Source organism: Heterodontus francisci, unplaced genomic scaffold (assembly GCF_036365525.1).
Source record: "Heterodontus francisci isolate sHetFra1 unplaced genomic scaffold, sHetFra1.hap1 HAP1_SCAFFOLD_1184, whole genome shotgun sequence".
Lineage (NCBI taxonomy): Eukaryota > Metazoa > Chordata > Chondrichthyes > Heterodontiformes > Heterodontidae > Heterodontus > Heterodontus francisci.
Window position 1 is genome coordinate 106,466 of NW_027140499.1, and position 11,776 is coordinate 118,241.

General features: G+C 48.3%; 1 protein-coding gene across 1 annotated transcript; it reads right to left on the bottom strand.

The window, feature by feature from the left end:
• Positions 1-2,384: 2,384 nt before the first annotated feature.
• LOC137360023 (uncharacterized) lies at positions 2,385-10,961 on the bottom strand. The gene is made up of 4 exons (XM_068025602.1): positions 10,797-10,961; positions 9,177-9,277; positions 5,516-5,668; positions 2,385-3,898 (listed from the first exon to the last, which is right to left on the bottom strand). Exons 1-4 carry the CDS (start codon positions 10,834-10,836, stop codon positions 3,503-3,505), a joined length of 690 nt encoding a protein of 229 aa, XP_067881703.1. The 5' UTR covers positions 10,837-10,961; the 3' UTR covers positions 2,385-3,502.
• Between the last annotated feature and the right edge of the window lie 815 nt (positions 10,962-11,776).

Sequence of the window (11,776 nt, forward strand, 5' to 3'; positions counted from 1 at the left end):
ATCTCTGTAACCTCCTCCAGCCCCTACAACCCTCCCTATCTCTGTAACCTCTTCCAACCCCTACAACCCTCCCTATCTCTGTCACCTCCTCCAGCCCCTACAACCCTCCCTATCTCTGTAACCTCCTCCAGCCCCTACAACCCTCCCTATCTCTGTAACCTCCTCCAGCCCCTACAACCCTCCCTATCTCTGTAACCTCCTCCAGCCCCCTACACCCTCTCTATCTCTGTAACCTCCTCCAGCCCCCTACAACCCTCCCTATCTCTGTAACCTCCCACAGCCCCTACAACCCTCCCTATCTCTGTAACCTCCTCCAGCCCCCTACAACCCTCTCTATCTCTGTAACCTCTTCCAGCCCCTACAACCCTCCCTATCTCTGTAACCTCCTCCAGCCCCCTACAACCCTCTCTATCTCTGTAACCTCTTCCAGCCCCTACAACCCTCTCTATCTCTGTAACCTCTTCCAGCCCCTACAACCCTCCCTATCTCTGTAACCTCCTCCAGCCCCTACAACCCTCCCTATCTCTGTAACCTCCTCCAGCCCCTACAGCCCTCCCTATCTCTGTAACCACCTCCAGCTCCTACAACCCTCCGTATCTCTGTAACCTCCTCCAGCTCCTACAACACTCCCTATCTCTGTAACCTCCTCCAGCTCCTACAACCCTCCCTATCTCTGTAACCTCCTCCAGCCCCTACAACCCTCTCTATCTCTGTAACCTCCTCCAGCCCCTACAACCCTCCCTATCTCTGTAACCTCCTCCAGCCCCTACAACTCTCTATCTCTGTAACCTCCTCCAGCCCCTACAACCCTCCCTATCTCTGTAACCTCCTCCAGCCCCTACAACCCTCCCTACCTCTGTAACCTCCTCCAGCCCCTACAACCCTCCCTATCTCTGTAACCTCCTCCAGCCCCTACAACCCTCCCTATCTCTGTAACCTCCTCCAGCCCCGACAACCCTCCCTATCTCTGTAACCTCCTCCAGCCCCGACAACCCTCCCAATCTCTGTAACCTCCTCCAGCCCCTAAAACCCTCCCTATTTCTGTAACCTCCTCCAGCCCCTAAAACCCTCCCTATCTCTGTAACCTCCCCCAGCCCCTACAACACTCCCTATCTCTGTAATCTCCTCCAGCCCCTACAACCCTCTGCATCTCTGTATCCTCCTCCAGCCCCTACAACCCTCCCTATCTCTGTAACCTCCTCCAGCCCCTAAAACCCTCCCTATCTCTGTAACCTCCTCCAGCCCCTAAAACCCTCCCTATCTCTGTAACCTCCCCCAGCCCCTACAGCCCTCCCCATCTCTGTAACCTCCCCCAGCCCCTACAACCCTCCCTATCTCAGTAACCTCTTCCAGCCCCTACAGCCCTCCCTATCTCTGAAACCTCCTCCTGCCCCTACAACCCTCCGCGATCTCTGTAACCTCCAATTCTGGCCTCTTTAATCGTTCCACCACTGGCGGCTGTGCCTTCAGCTGTCTGGACCCTAAGTTCTGTAATTTCCTCCCTGAACCTCTCCGTCTCTCTCTCTCCTGCTTTAAGACGCTCCTTAAAACCGACCTCTTTCACCAAGCTTTTGGTCGCCTGTCCTCATATCTCCTCATGTGGCTCAGTGTTAGATTCTGGGTACTGCCTGTGTGGAGTTTGCAAGTTCTCCCTGTATCTGTGTGGGTTTCCTCCAGGTGCTCCGGTTTCCTCCCACATGCCAAAGACTTGCAGGTTGATAGGTAAATTGGCCATTAGCAATTGCCCCTAGTATAGGTAGGTGGTCGGGAAATATAGGGACAGGTGGGGATGTGGTAGGAATATGGAATTAGTGTAGGATTAGTATAAATGGGAGGTTGATGGTCGGCACAGACTCGGTGGGCCGAAGGGCCTGTTTCAGTGTTGTATCTCTAAAACTAAAAAACTAAAAACATTCTGTTTGCTAATTGTTCCTGTGAAGCCCCTTGGGATGTTTTCCTAGGTTAAAGATGCTATATAAATATAAGTTGTTGTTGTTTTATCATCTTTCTCTCCTTACACATTTGTTCCCTCAAACTTACAGTTTTTGAGTGTGTTTTACACATTTTGTCATCAGTGACTCTGAGTGTTGTGTTCAAACGTGTGCCTGTACTGCCCAGAATCTAATGAAACAGCAGGGTAACCCCGGGGGCTCGGGGGTCAGAGTGACGGGGTCTCTTATAAACTCTGCTGGTTACTGTGCCTTTCACACTCACTCACACTCACACACACTCATTCACACACACACTCACTCACATATACACTGGCACTCACTCAAATACATTCACCCACACACCCACTCACACTCACGCAGTCACACAGATACAGACTCACACTCACAGACACCTCCCCCAGATAAACTGAACATACTTTGGTGAGAAAGGGATTAAGGTGAACGCTTTATTTTACAGAGAGAAAATGAACATTGGATAACAATTATTTGCAAAATTCAAATATTTAAATTCCTTGTAAATGTGAAGAACCCTACCCTGGGCTATCAAACTTCCTAATACTCACTGTCAGCTGTGGCTCAGTGCGAACAACACTAACCTCAATCAGAAGATCATGGATTCAAGCCCCAATCCACAGATTTAAACTCATAATCCAGACTGATACTCCCAATGCAGTATGGAGGGAGTGCGAGAGGGTCAGTACTGAGGGAGTGCTGCACTGTCAGTGGGTCAGTACTGAGGGAGTGCTGCCCTGTCAGAGGGTCAGTACTGAGGGAGTGCTGCACTGTCAGAGGGTCAGTACTGAGGGAGTGCTGCCCTGTCAGAGGGTCAGCACTGAGGGAGTGCTGCACTGTCAGAGGGTCAGTATTGAGGGAGTGCTGCACTGTCAGAGGGTCAGTACTGAGGGAGTGCTGCACTGTTGGAGGTACTGACTTTTGAATGAGACATTAAACTGAGGCTCCGTATGCCCCCTCAGTTCTGCACTGGGAGTGAGGCTGAATGTTTGTTAATTCTTGCACAGATGTTAAGTTTTTAATTATTCATTTTCTTGCCCATCAACATCTTGGAGAGGGAGCAGAGGAGAATGGTCCCGGGGATGAGAGACTTCAGTTCATGTGGAGAGACTGGAGAAGCAGGGATTGTTCTCCTTAGAGCAGAGAAGGTTAAGGGGAGATTTAATCGAGGCGTTCAAAATCATGAGGGGTTTTGATGGAGTAAATAAGGAGAAAGTGTTTCCAGTGACAGGAGGCTCGGTAACCAGAGGGACACAGATTGAAGATAATCAGTAAAAGACCCAGAGGGGGAGATGAGGAGAATGTTTTTTACATAGTGAGTTGTTGTGATCTGGAACGTGCTGCCTGAAAGGGCGGTGGAAGCAGATTCAATAGTAACTTTCAAAAGGGAATTGGATCAATAGTGGAAGGGGAAACATTTGCAGGGCTGTGGGGAAAGAGCAGGGGGGAGTGGGACTGATTGGATAACTCTTTCAAAGAGCCAGCACAGGGACGATGGGCTGAATGGCCTTGTCCTGTGATTTAGTCGGCTTCCATAGTTATATAGCAGATGGGTTGGCCTGGATAGTGCAGGAGGAGTCGTGCACTGTGTTGGTCGCAAGGCAGCGGTAACAGAAGCTACAACGACAGGATGGGCAGATGATATTGTTGTCACCCCCACAGTGCGTCAGGAGCTCTTGGCAATTGGGGCATCTCCGCACCATGGGGCACTGGTGCACAGAGCTCCGCGGGGACCTGATGATGGAGCAAGATTGCAGCAGTGTGAAGGAGCTGCAGTTATTGTAACAGCAGAGGCTTCCGGGTGGCCCGGTCCCTTCCCGCAGGCAATCCCAGCAGAAACTGCAATCCTTCCCTCTTTTTCCCAGGCACTCCGGACATTTCACATACACCGTCTCCACGGACTCCCTCTGCACCAGTCGGTTACAACAAGGGCACTGCAGGATCAATAAGGGCAAAGGAGGTCAATACAACATTAAATTCACTGTCCCCATCAAACACTCCCAGGACAGGTACAGTACAGGGGTTAGATACAGAGTAAAGCTCCCTCTATACTGTCCCCATCAAACACTCCCAGGACAGGTACAGTACGGGGGGTTAGATACAGAGTAAAGCTCCCTCTATACTGTCCCCATCAAACACTCCCAGGACAGGTACATCTCGGGGGTTAGATACAGAGTAAAGCTCCCTCTACACGGTCCCATCAAACACTCCCCAGGACAGGTACAGTACGGGGTTAGATACAGAGTAAAGCTCCCTCTACACGGTGTTAAATTAGCCACCCTGATTGCTTCTTGTACTTTTTCTTGCATTTTACCTCAGGATAATGTATTTTATTCCTAATATTTCTTGATATAAACACAGTCAGGCTGCCCGGAGGTAGCATTCCTCATCACAGCAAGGTCGATGCAGCAGTTTTAAGTAATAACCCACAACAGTGGTTTTGAAAATGCCCTGCCCTCCTGTCAATATTACCAGTTACTGGGGTAACAGGTTCCACGTGGGCATCTAATCTCCACTTCCACCCTCTCTGCCTGATTATTTTGCAGCGTTGAGTTTAGACAATGAGAACCAAGCTAAGTCACAGCATTGAGGACAGATTCAATTCTCAGCCCTATCCACAACACTCTTCCCATTCAGAGGGGGGGGGTCACTGGCGTTTTCCCCCCTGGGGTCACAGTCTCAGGATAAGGGGTCGGCCATGTTGGACTGAGATGAGGAGAGGTTTCTTCACTCCGAGGGTGGTGAATCTTTGGAATTCTCTACCCCAGACAGCTGTGGCTGTTCAGTCGTTGACAATATTCAAGACAGATTGACAGATTTTTGAACACTCGGGGAATAGAGTGGAAATCGGGTTCAGACCGGAAAGTGTCGATGTTCAGTCATGAACTTATTGAATGGGGTAGCAGGCTCGAAGGACTGAGTGGCCTCCTCCTGCTCCTATTTCTTATGTTCTTACAGTTTCGAGGTGACTTGGGACGATTTCCTCCTCAGCCCTCAGGGGTTCTGAGGCTGATTATAAAGCCCACACCACAACTGTGTGCCCAGGCTGAGCTACTTCAGACTGAGGATGCAGTGTCAGACCTTCACTGCTCTTTAAGGCTCATTCCACTGAAACACTGAGGAGTGAGGTGGGATTGGGGAGTGGGTGGGCGTGGGCTGGTTTAGAGGTTCCATTATGTGCTGTTTTTGCAGAAAGCCCTTTTCTATTTCACAGTAGTCGGGGGTGGGGGGGGGTGGGGGGTGGGGGGGGGGTGACTCTTCCAAGTTCCCCAAGCAAGACTGCAGACCGTACCAGGATTGGCACCATGTTTCGGGATGATTGTCCCAAAGGGATTTAGAATGAGACTATCCCAGACCCACATCACCTGGAAATCAGGGGGATCGTTCACCCCAAGGGTCTGACCCAGATTAACACCCTGTTACCAGAGGTGAAAGGTTATCAACAAATGCATGGCCTACAATCTTTTTGGAAGAGACTTTGAAACGAGGTTGAATTCGTTGCAATGATCTGAGTTGAGGAAACAGCTTTCCCACTCCCAGCTCCCTCTTACCTTCCGCAGAGGGACAGAATGATTCTGACAGTTGGCCTTGAGTTTCGTCTCACACTCAGTCACTTCCTGCTCGGAGAGGTTAATCAGGTGACGGACGGTTTGCCAGGTCAACATTGAGTCGGTGCAAAGTGTGCAGCGGATGGTATAAAATCCCTGAACAACAATCACAGAATCACAGAATTGTTACAGGGCAGGAGGCCATTTGGCCTGCTGTGTCTGTACTGGCTCTCCAAAAGAGCAATTCCTTCAATTCCATTCCCCCGCCTTCTCCCCGTAACCCTGCACATTCTTCCTTTTCATATAACTGTCTAATTCCCTTTTGAATGCTTCAATTGAACCTGCCTCCACCACGTTCTCTGGCACCGCATTCCAGACCTTAACCACTCGCTGTGTGAAGAGGTTTTTCCTCTGTCACTTTTGCTTCTCTTACCAAATACTTTAAATCTGTGCCCTCTTGTTCTCGATCTGTTCACGAGTGGGAACAGTTTCTCTCTATCTACTCTGTCCAGACCCCTCATGATTTTGAATACCTCTATCAAATCACCTCTCAGCCTTCTCTTCTCCAAGGAAAACAGTCCTAACTTCTCCAATCTATCTTCATAACTGAAATTCCTCATCCCTGGAACCATTCCCATGAATCTTTTCTGTACTCTCTCCAATGCCCTCACATCTTTCCTCAAGTGCGGCGCCCAGAACTCCAGCAATACTCCAGCTGAGGCCGAACTAGGTCTTATACAAGTTCAACATAACTTCCTTGCTCTTGTACTCTCTGTCCCTATTAATAAAGCCTGGGACACTGTATGCTTCATCAGCCACTTCCTCAAGCTATCCTACCACCTTCAATGACTTATGCACATATACACCCAGGTCTCTCTGCTCCTGCATCCCCTTTCGAACTGTACACTTTATTTTATATTGTCTCTCCATGTTCTTCCTACCAAAATGAATCACTTCACATTTTTCTGCATTGAACTTCATCTACCACCTGTCCACCCATTCCACCAACTTGTCTATGTCCTTTTGAGGTTCTACAATATCCTCCTCACAGTTCACAATACTTCCAAGTTTCATATCATCTGCAAACTTTGAAATTGTGCCCTCTACACCAAGGTCTAGGTCATTAATATATATCAGGAAAAGCAAGGGTCCCAACACTGACCCCTGGGGAACTCCACTACAAAACTTACTCCAGCCCGCAAAACATCCATTAACCACTACCTTTTGTTTCCTGTCACTCAGCCAATTTCATATCTATGTTGCTACCGTCTCTTTTATTCCATGAGCTACAAGTTTACTCAAGTCTGTTGTGTGGCACTGTATCAAATGCCTTTTGAAAGTCCATGTTCACCACATCAACTGCATTGCCCTCATCAACCCTCGCGGTTACCTCCTCAAACAACTCCACCAAGTTAGTTAATGATTTTCCCTTAAGAAATCCATGCTGGCTTTCTTTAATTAACCCGCATTTGTCCATGTGACTATTAATTTTGACTGGACTTAATCTTTCTAGAAGTTTCCCCACCACTGAAGTTAAACTGTCTGGCCTATAGTTGCTGAGCTTATCTTTACACCCTTTTTTGAACAAGGGTGTAACGTTTGCAATTCTCCAGTCGTCTGGCACCACCCCTGAGTCTAAGGAAGACTGAAAAATTATGGTCAGTACCTCCGCGATTTCCACTCTCACTTCCTTCAGTATTCTTGGATGCATCTCATCTGGCCCTGGTGTTTTATCCACTTTAAGTACAGACAGCCTATCTAATACCTCCTCTTTATCAATTTTAAACCCTTCCAGTGTCTGAATTACCTCCTCTTTCAACATTTCCTGGGTTGCATCTTCTTCCTCGGTAAAGACAGATGCAAAATATTAATTTAATACCTCAGCTATGCCCTCTGCCTCCATGCGTAAATCCCCTTTATGGTCCCTAATCAGCCCCACTCCTCCTTTTACCACTTTTTTTACTATTTATATGTCTATAGAAAACTTTGGGATTCCCTTTAATGTTAGCTGCCAGTCTCTTTTCATGCTCTCTCTTTGCTTCTCATTTGCTTTTTCGCTTACCCTCTAGACCTTCTATATTCAGCCTGGTTCTCAATAGTGTTTTCTACCTGGCATCTGTCATAAGCACACTTTTTCTTCTTTATCTTAATCTCTACCTCTTTTGTCATCCAGGGAGCTCTGGATTTGTTTACCCTATCTTTCTCCTTTGAGGGAACATATCTTGACTGTGCCCGAACCTTTGAAGGTAGCTCATTGTTCAGCTATTGTTTTTCCTGCCAACCTCTGACTCCAATTTCTTTGGCTCAGCTCCATTCTTACCCCATTGAAGTTGGCTTTCCCCCAGTTAATTATTCTTACTCTGGATTGTTCTTTGTCCTTTTCCGTGGTCAGCCTAAACCTTATGATAGAATGATCACTGCCCCTTAAATGCTCTCCTACTGATATTTGATCCATTCGGCCCACCTCATTCCAAGAACCAGGTCTAGCAGTGCCTCCTTTCTCGTTGGACTAGAAACATACCGCTGTAGAAAATTTTCCTGAACCCCTCTCATCAAACACATATCTCCACACTCTGCTTACAATCTGCACACAAATCTGCACAAGAATCAAGATCAGAGATTGGGAAACAGTCAAGGAAACAAACACTGACCCCCGAGATGAGAGGGTGAGAGTGGGGATGGAGAGAGAGTGTGGGAATGGAGAAAGGAAGAGAGAGTCGGAATAGAGAGAGATAGAGAATGGGAATGAAGAGAGTGTGTGTTTGTGGATGGAGAGAGTGTGTGTGTGTGGATGGAGAGAGAGAGTCGGAATGAAGAGAGAGCGTGTGGATGGAGAAAGTGTGTGGGGATGGTGAGAGAATGAGTGTGGGGATGGAGAGAGAGAGAGAGAGAGTGTGGGGATGGAGAGAGAGAGAGAGAGAGTGTGGGGATGGAGAGAGAGAGAGAGAGAGTGTGGGGATGGAGAGAGAGAGAGAGTGTGGGGATGGAGAGAGAGAGAGAGAGTGTGGGGATGGAGAGAGAGAGAGAGTGTGGAGATGGAGAGAGAGAGAGAGAGTGTGGGGATGGAGAAAGTGTGTGGGGATGGTGAGAGAATGAGTGTGGGGATGAAGAGAGAGAGAGAGAGAGTGTGGGGATGGAGAGAGAGAGAGAGTGTGGGGATGGAGAGAGAGAGAGAGAGAGTGTGGGGATGGAGAGAGAGAGAGAGAGAGTGTGGGGATGGAGAGAGAGAGAGAGAGAGTGTGGGGATGGAGAGAGAGAGAGAGTGTGGGGATGGAGAGAGAGAGAGAGTGTGGAGATGGAGAGAGAGAGAGTGAGTGTGGGGATGGAGAGAGAGAGAGAGAGTGTGGGGATGGAGAAAGTGTGTGGGGATGGAGAGAGAGAGTGGGAATGTGGGAGAGAATGGGAATGGGGGAGAGACATTGGGAACGGGAGAGAGCACAGTCTTCGACAGTTGGTGTGTGGAAAGATCCGGAAGATTAATATTTTGAACATGACACGGCCCTCAACTGAATCAGGTTGTATTAATGATGATAATCTCAGTCTGTCCACACCAGAGCTGAGATTTATTTGAATAATCCTGTTTTATCGCTTAACTGACCAAGACCTTCAGTATAAAAATATAACTTTAACATTCAGCAGAGATAAGAAAAATGGTGACACATACCGTCTCCAGAATCCACTTAGTCAACATGGCCAGCTTCTCCTTGTCTGCAAAGTGCTGACATGGTAATTCGACAAGTTCAACAGATCTGCTCTCACTCACAGCTAAAGACGAAAAATATCTTTCTGTTAGTACAGAGTAAAGCTCTCTCTACACTGTCCCCATCAAACACTCCCAGAGCAGGTACAGCACGGGGTTAGATACAGAGTAAAGCTCTCTCTACACTGTCCCCATCAAACACTCCCAGAGCAGGTACAGCACGGAGTTAGATACAGAGTAAAGCTCTCTCTACACTGTCCCCCATCAAACACTCCCAGGACAGGTACAGCACGGGGGTTAGATACAGAGTAAAGCTCCCTCTACACTGTCCCCCATCAAACACTCCCCAGGACAGGTACAGCACACAGTTAGATACAGAGTAAAGCTCCCTCTACACTGTCCCCATCAAACACTCCCAGAGCAGGTACAGCACGGGGGTTAGATACAGAGTAAAGCTCCCTCTACACTGTCCTCATCAAACACTCCCCAGGACAGGTACAGCACACGGTTAGATACAGAGTAAAGCTCCCTCTACACTGTCCCCATCAAACACTCCCAGGACAGGTACAGCACGGGGGTTAGATACAGAGTAAAGCTCCCTCTACACTGTTCCCATCAAACACTCCCAGAGCAGGTACAGCACGGGGTTAGATACAGAGTAAAGCTCCTTCTACACTGTCCCCATCAAACACTCCCAGGACAGGTACAGCACGATATGAAATACTGACAGAAAATGTGAGGAAAGCCATTGAATGTTAAATTAATGTCCGTCCTCCCCGATTGCCTGCCCCTCTTCCGCGGTTACGTTCGCGCCCGGGTGTCCCTGGAAAAGGAGCATGCGGTGTCCGCCGGTACGCTTGAGGCCTTCCGCGACCGGTGGGCACCGCAGGGACTGGAGTGCATCGTCGACGCCGAGAATGGCATTTTAATTTGAGTTTTTTGTTTATTTATCTGGTTTTAATAAAGTAATTTTAAAAATATAAGTATTTATATAAAGGGGGCCTGAGGAATAAAGGCCCCCTCGACAGAGAAAAAATATAAAAGGGGCCTGGGGTATAAAGGTCACCTTAAAAAAAAAAATGGGGTGAGATACAGAGTAAAGCTCCCTCTACACTGTCCCCATCAAACACTCCCAGGACAGGTACAGTACGGGGGTTAGATACAGAGTAAAGCTCCCTCTACACTGTCCCCATCAAACACTCCCAGGACAGGTACAGTACGGGGGTTAGATACAGAGTAAAGCTCCCTCTACACTGTCCCCATCAAACACTCCCAGGACAGGTACAGTACGGGGGTTAGATACAGAGTAAAGCTCCCTCTACACTGTCCCCATCAAACATACATGGAGGTTAGTGGGGTACTGGGTCTGTACGATCTCAGTCTTAGGGTAGGGGGACAAATTTTCCGATGCAGGTACCAGACTGTTCAATAGAGAATTATTAAAACTGAAACAAAACTAGAAGTTGCAGTTCCGAGTTAAGTGGGAAACTCCCTGAGAGTTGACCAGGCCCCAATCAGTCAGAGAATGAAATGCTGACTACTGGGAACAGTGAGAAAATAGGTAAAAGGTTCACAGAAAGTCACCTTTCTTCTGGAAGAAGATTCTGCCTCTTGGCTTGTTCATTCTGTATGTGAGGTGCCAGTGATGACCCTTCAGTGCAGGGGCAGAGAGGAGAGTGAGCAAAGTCTCTGTAAACCTGCAGCTCCTCTGAACTGGAATCCCCTTCCTGACAAGCAGCACTTTTAATTTCTCTTTCATTTTCACAAGCATTTCCTCCCTCGATGTAACTGATTCATCATTTTAACCAATTGCTCTATTTGTTGGTGCCTCTAAACTTATCTGGATATGAAGAGATGATTTGCACTGTTTTTACACTGATGGTTGCACCTGCCAATTGTCTGCGGTGGGATCTTACCCCTCAGTTTCCTGGGTTAGGATGTTTTGTTCAGCCACTGGGATGGTGTCTCTCTATCCCTACCTCAGCTCATCTGCTGTTGAAACCCTCATCCATTCCTTCAGTTCCTCCAGACCCGACTATTCCAACGCTCTCCTGATCAGTCTTCCATCTTCCACCCTCTCTATAAACTTCAGCCCATCCAAAACTCTGCTGCCCCGTGTCCTAACTCACACCCACAGTGCTGTTAGGAAGGGAGTTCCAGGATTTTGACCCAGCGACAGTGAAGGAATGGCGATATAGTTCCAAGTCAGGATGGTGTGTGACCTGGAGGGGAACTTGCAGGTGGTGGTGTTCCCATGTATTTGCTGCCTTTGTCCTTCTAGTTGGTAGAGGTCGCGGGTTCGGAAGGTGCTGTTGAAGGAGCCTTGGTGCGTTGCTGCAGTGCATCTTGTAGATGGTACACACTGCTGTCACTGTGCGTCGGTGGTGGAGGGAGTGAATGTTGAAGGTGGTGGATGGGGTGAATGTTGAAGGTGGAGGAGGGAGTGAATGTTGAAGGTGGTGGAGGGGGTGAATGTTGAAGGTGGAGGAGGGAGTGAATGTTGAAGGTGGTGGAGGGGGTGAATGTTGAAGGTGGTGGATGGGGTGAATGTTGAAGGTGGAGGA

Excerpts from the sequence above, each read along its gene's own strand:
- LOC137360023 (XM_068025602.1), bottom strand. The coding sequence starts at position 10,836 with ATGAACAAGCCAAGAGGCAGAATCTTCTTCCAGAAGAAAG. Across the intron at positions 5,669-9,176 it reads CTAAGTGGATTCTGGAGACG|GGATTTTATACCATCCGCTG; the intron begins GTATGTGTCACC and ends ATTGTTGTTCAG. Across the intron at positions 3,899-5,515 it reads ATTCTGTCCCTCTGCGGAAG|TGCCCTTGTTGTAACCGACT; the intron begins GTAAGAGGGAGC and ends TTGATCCTGCAG.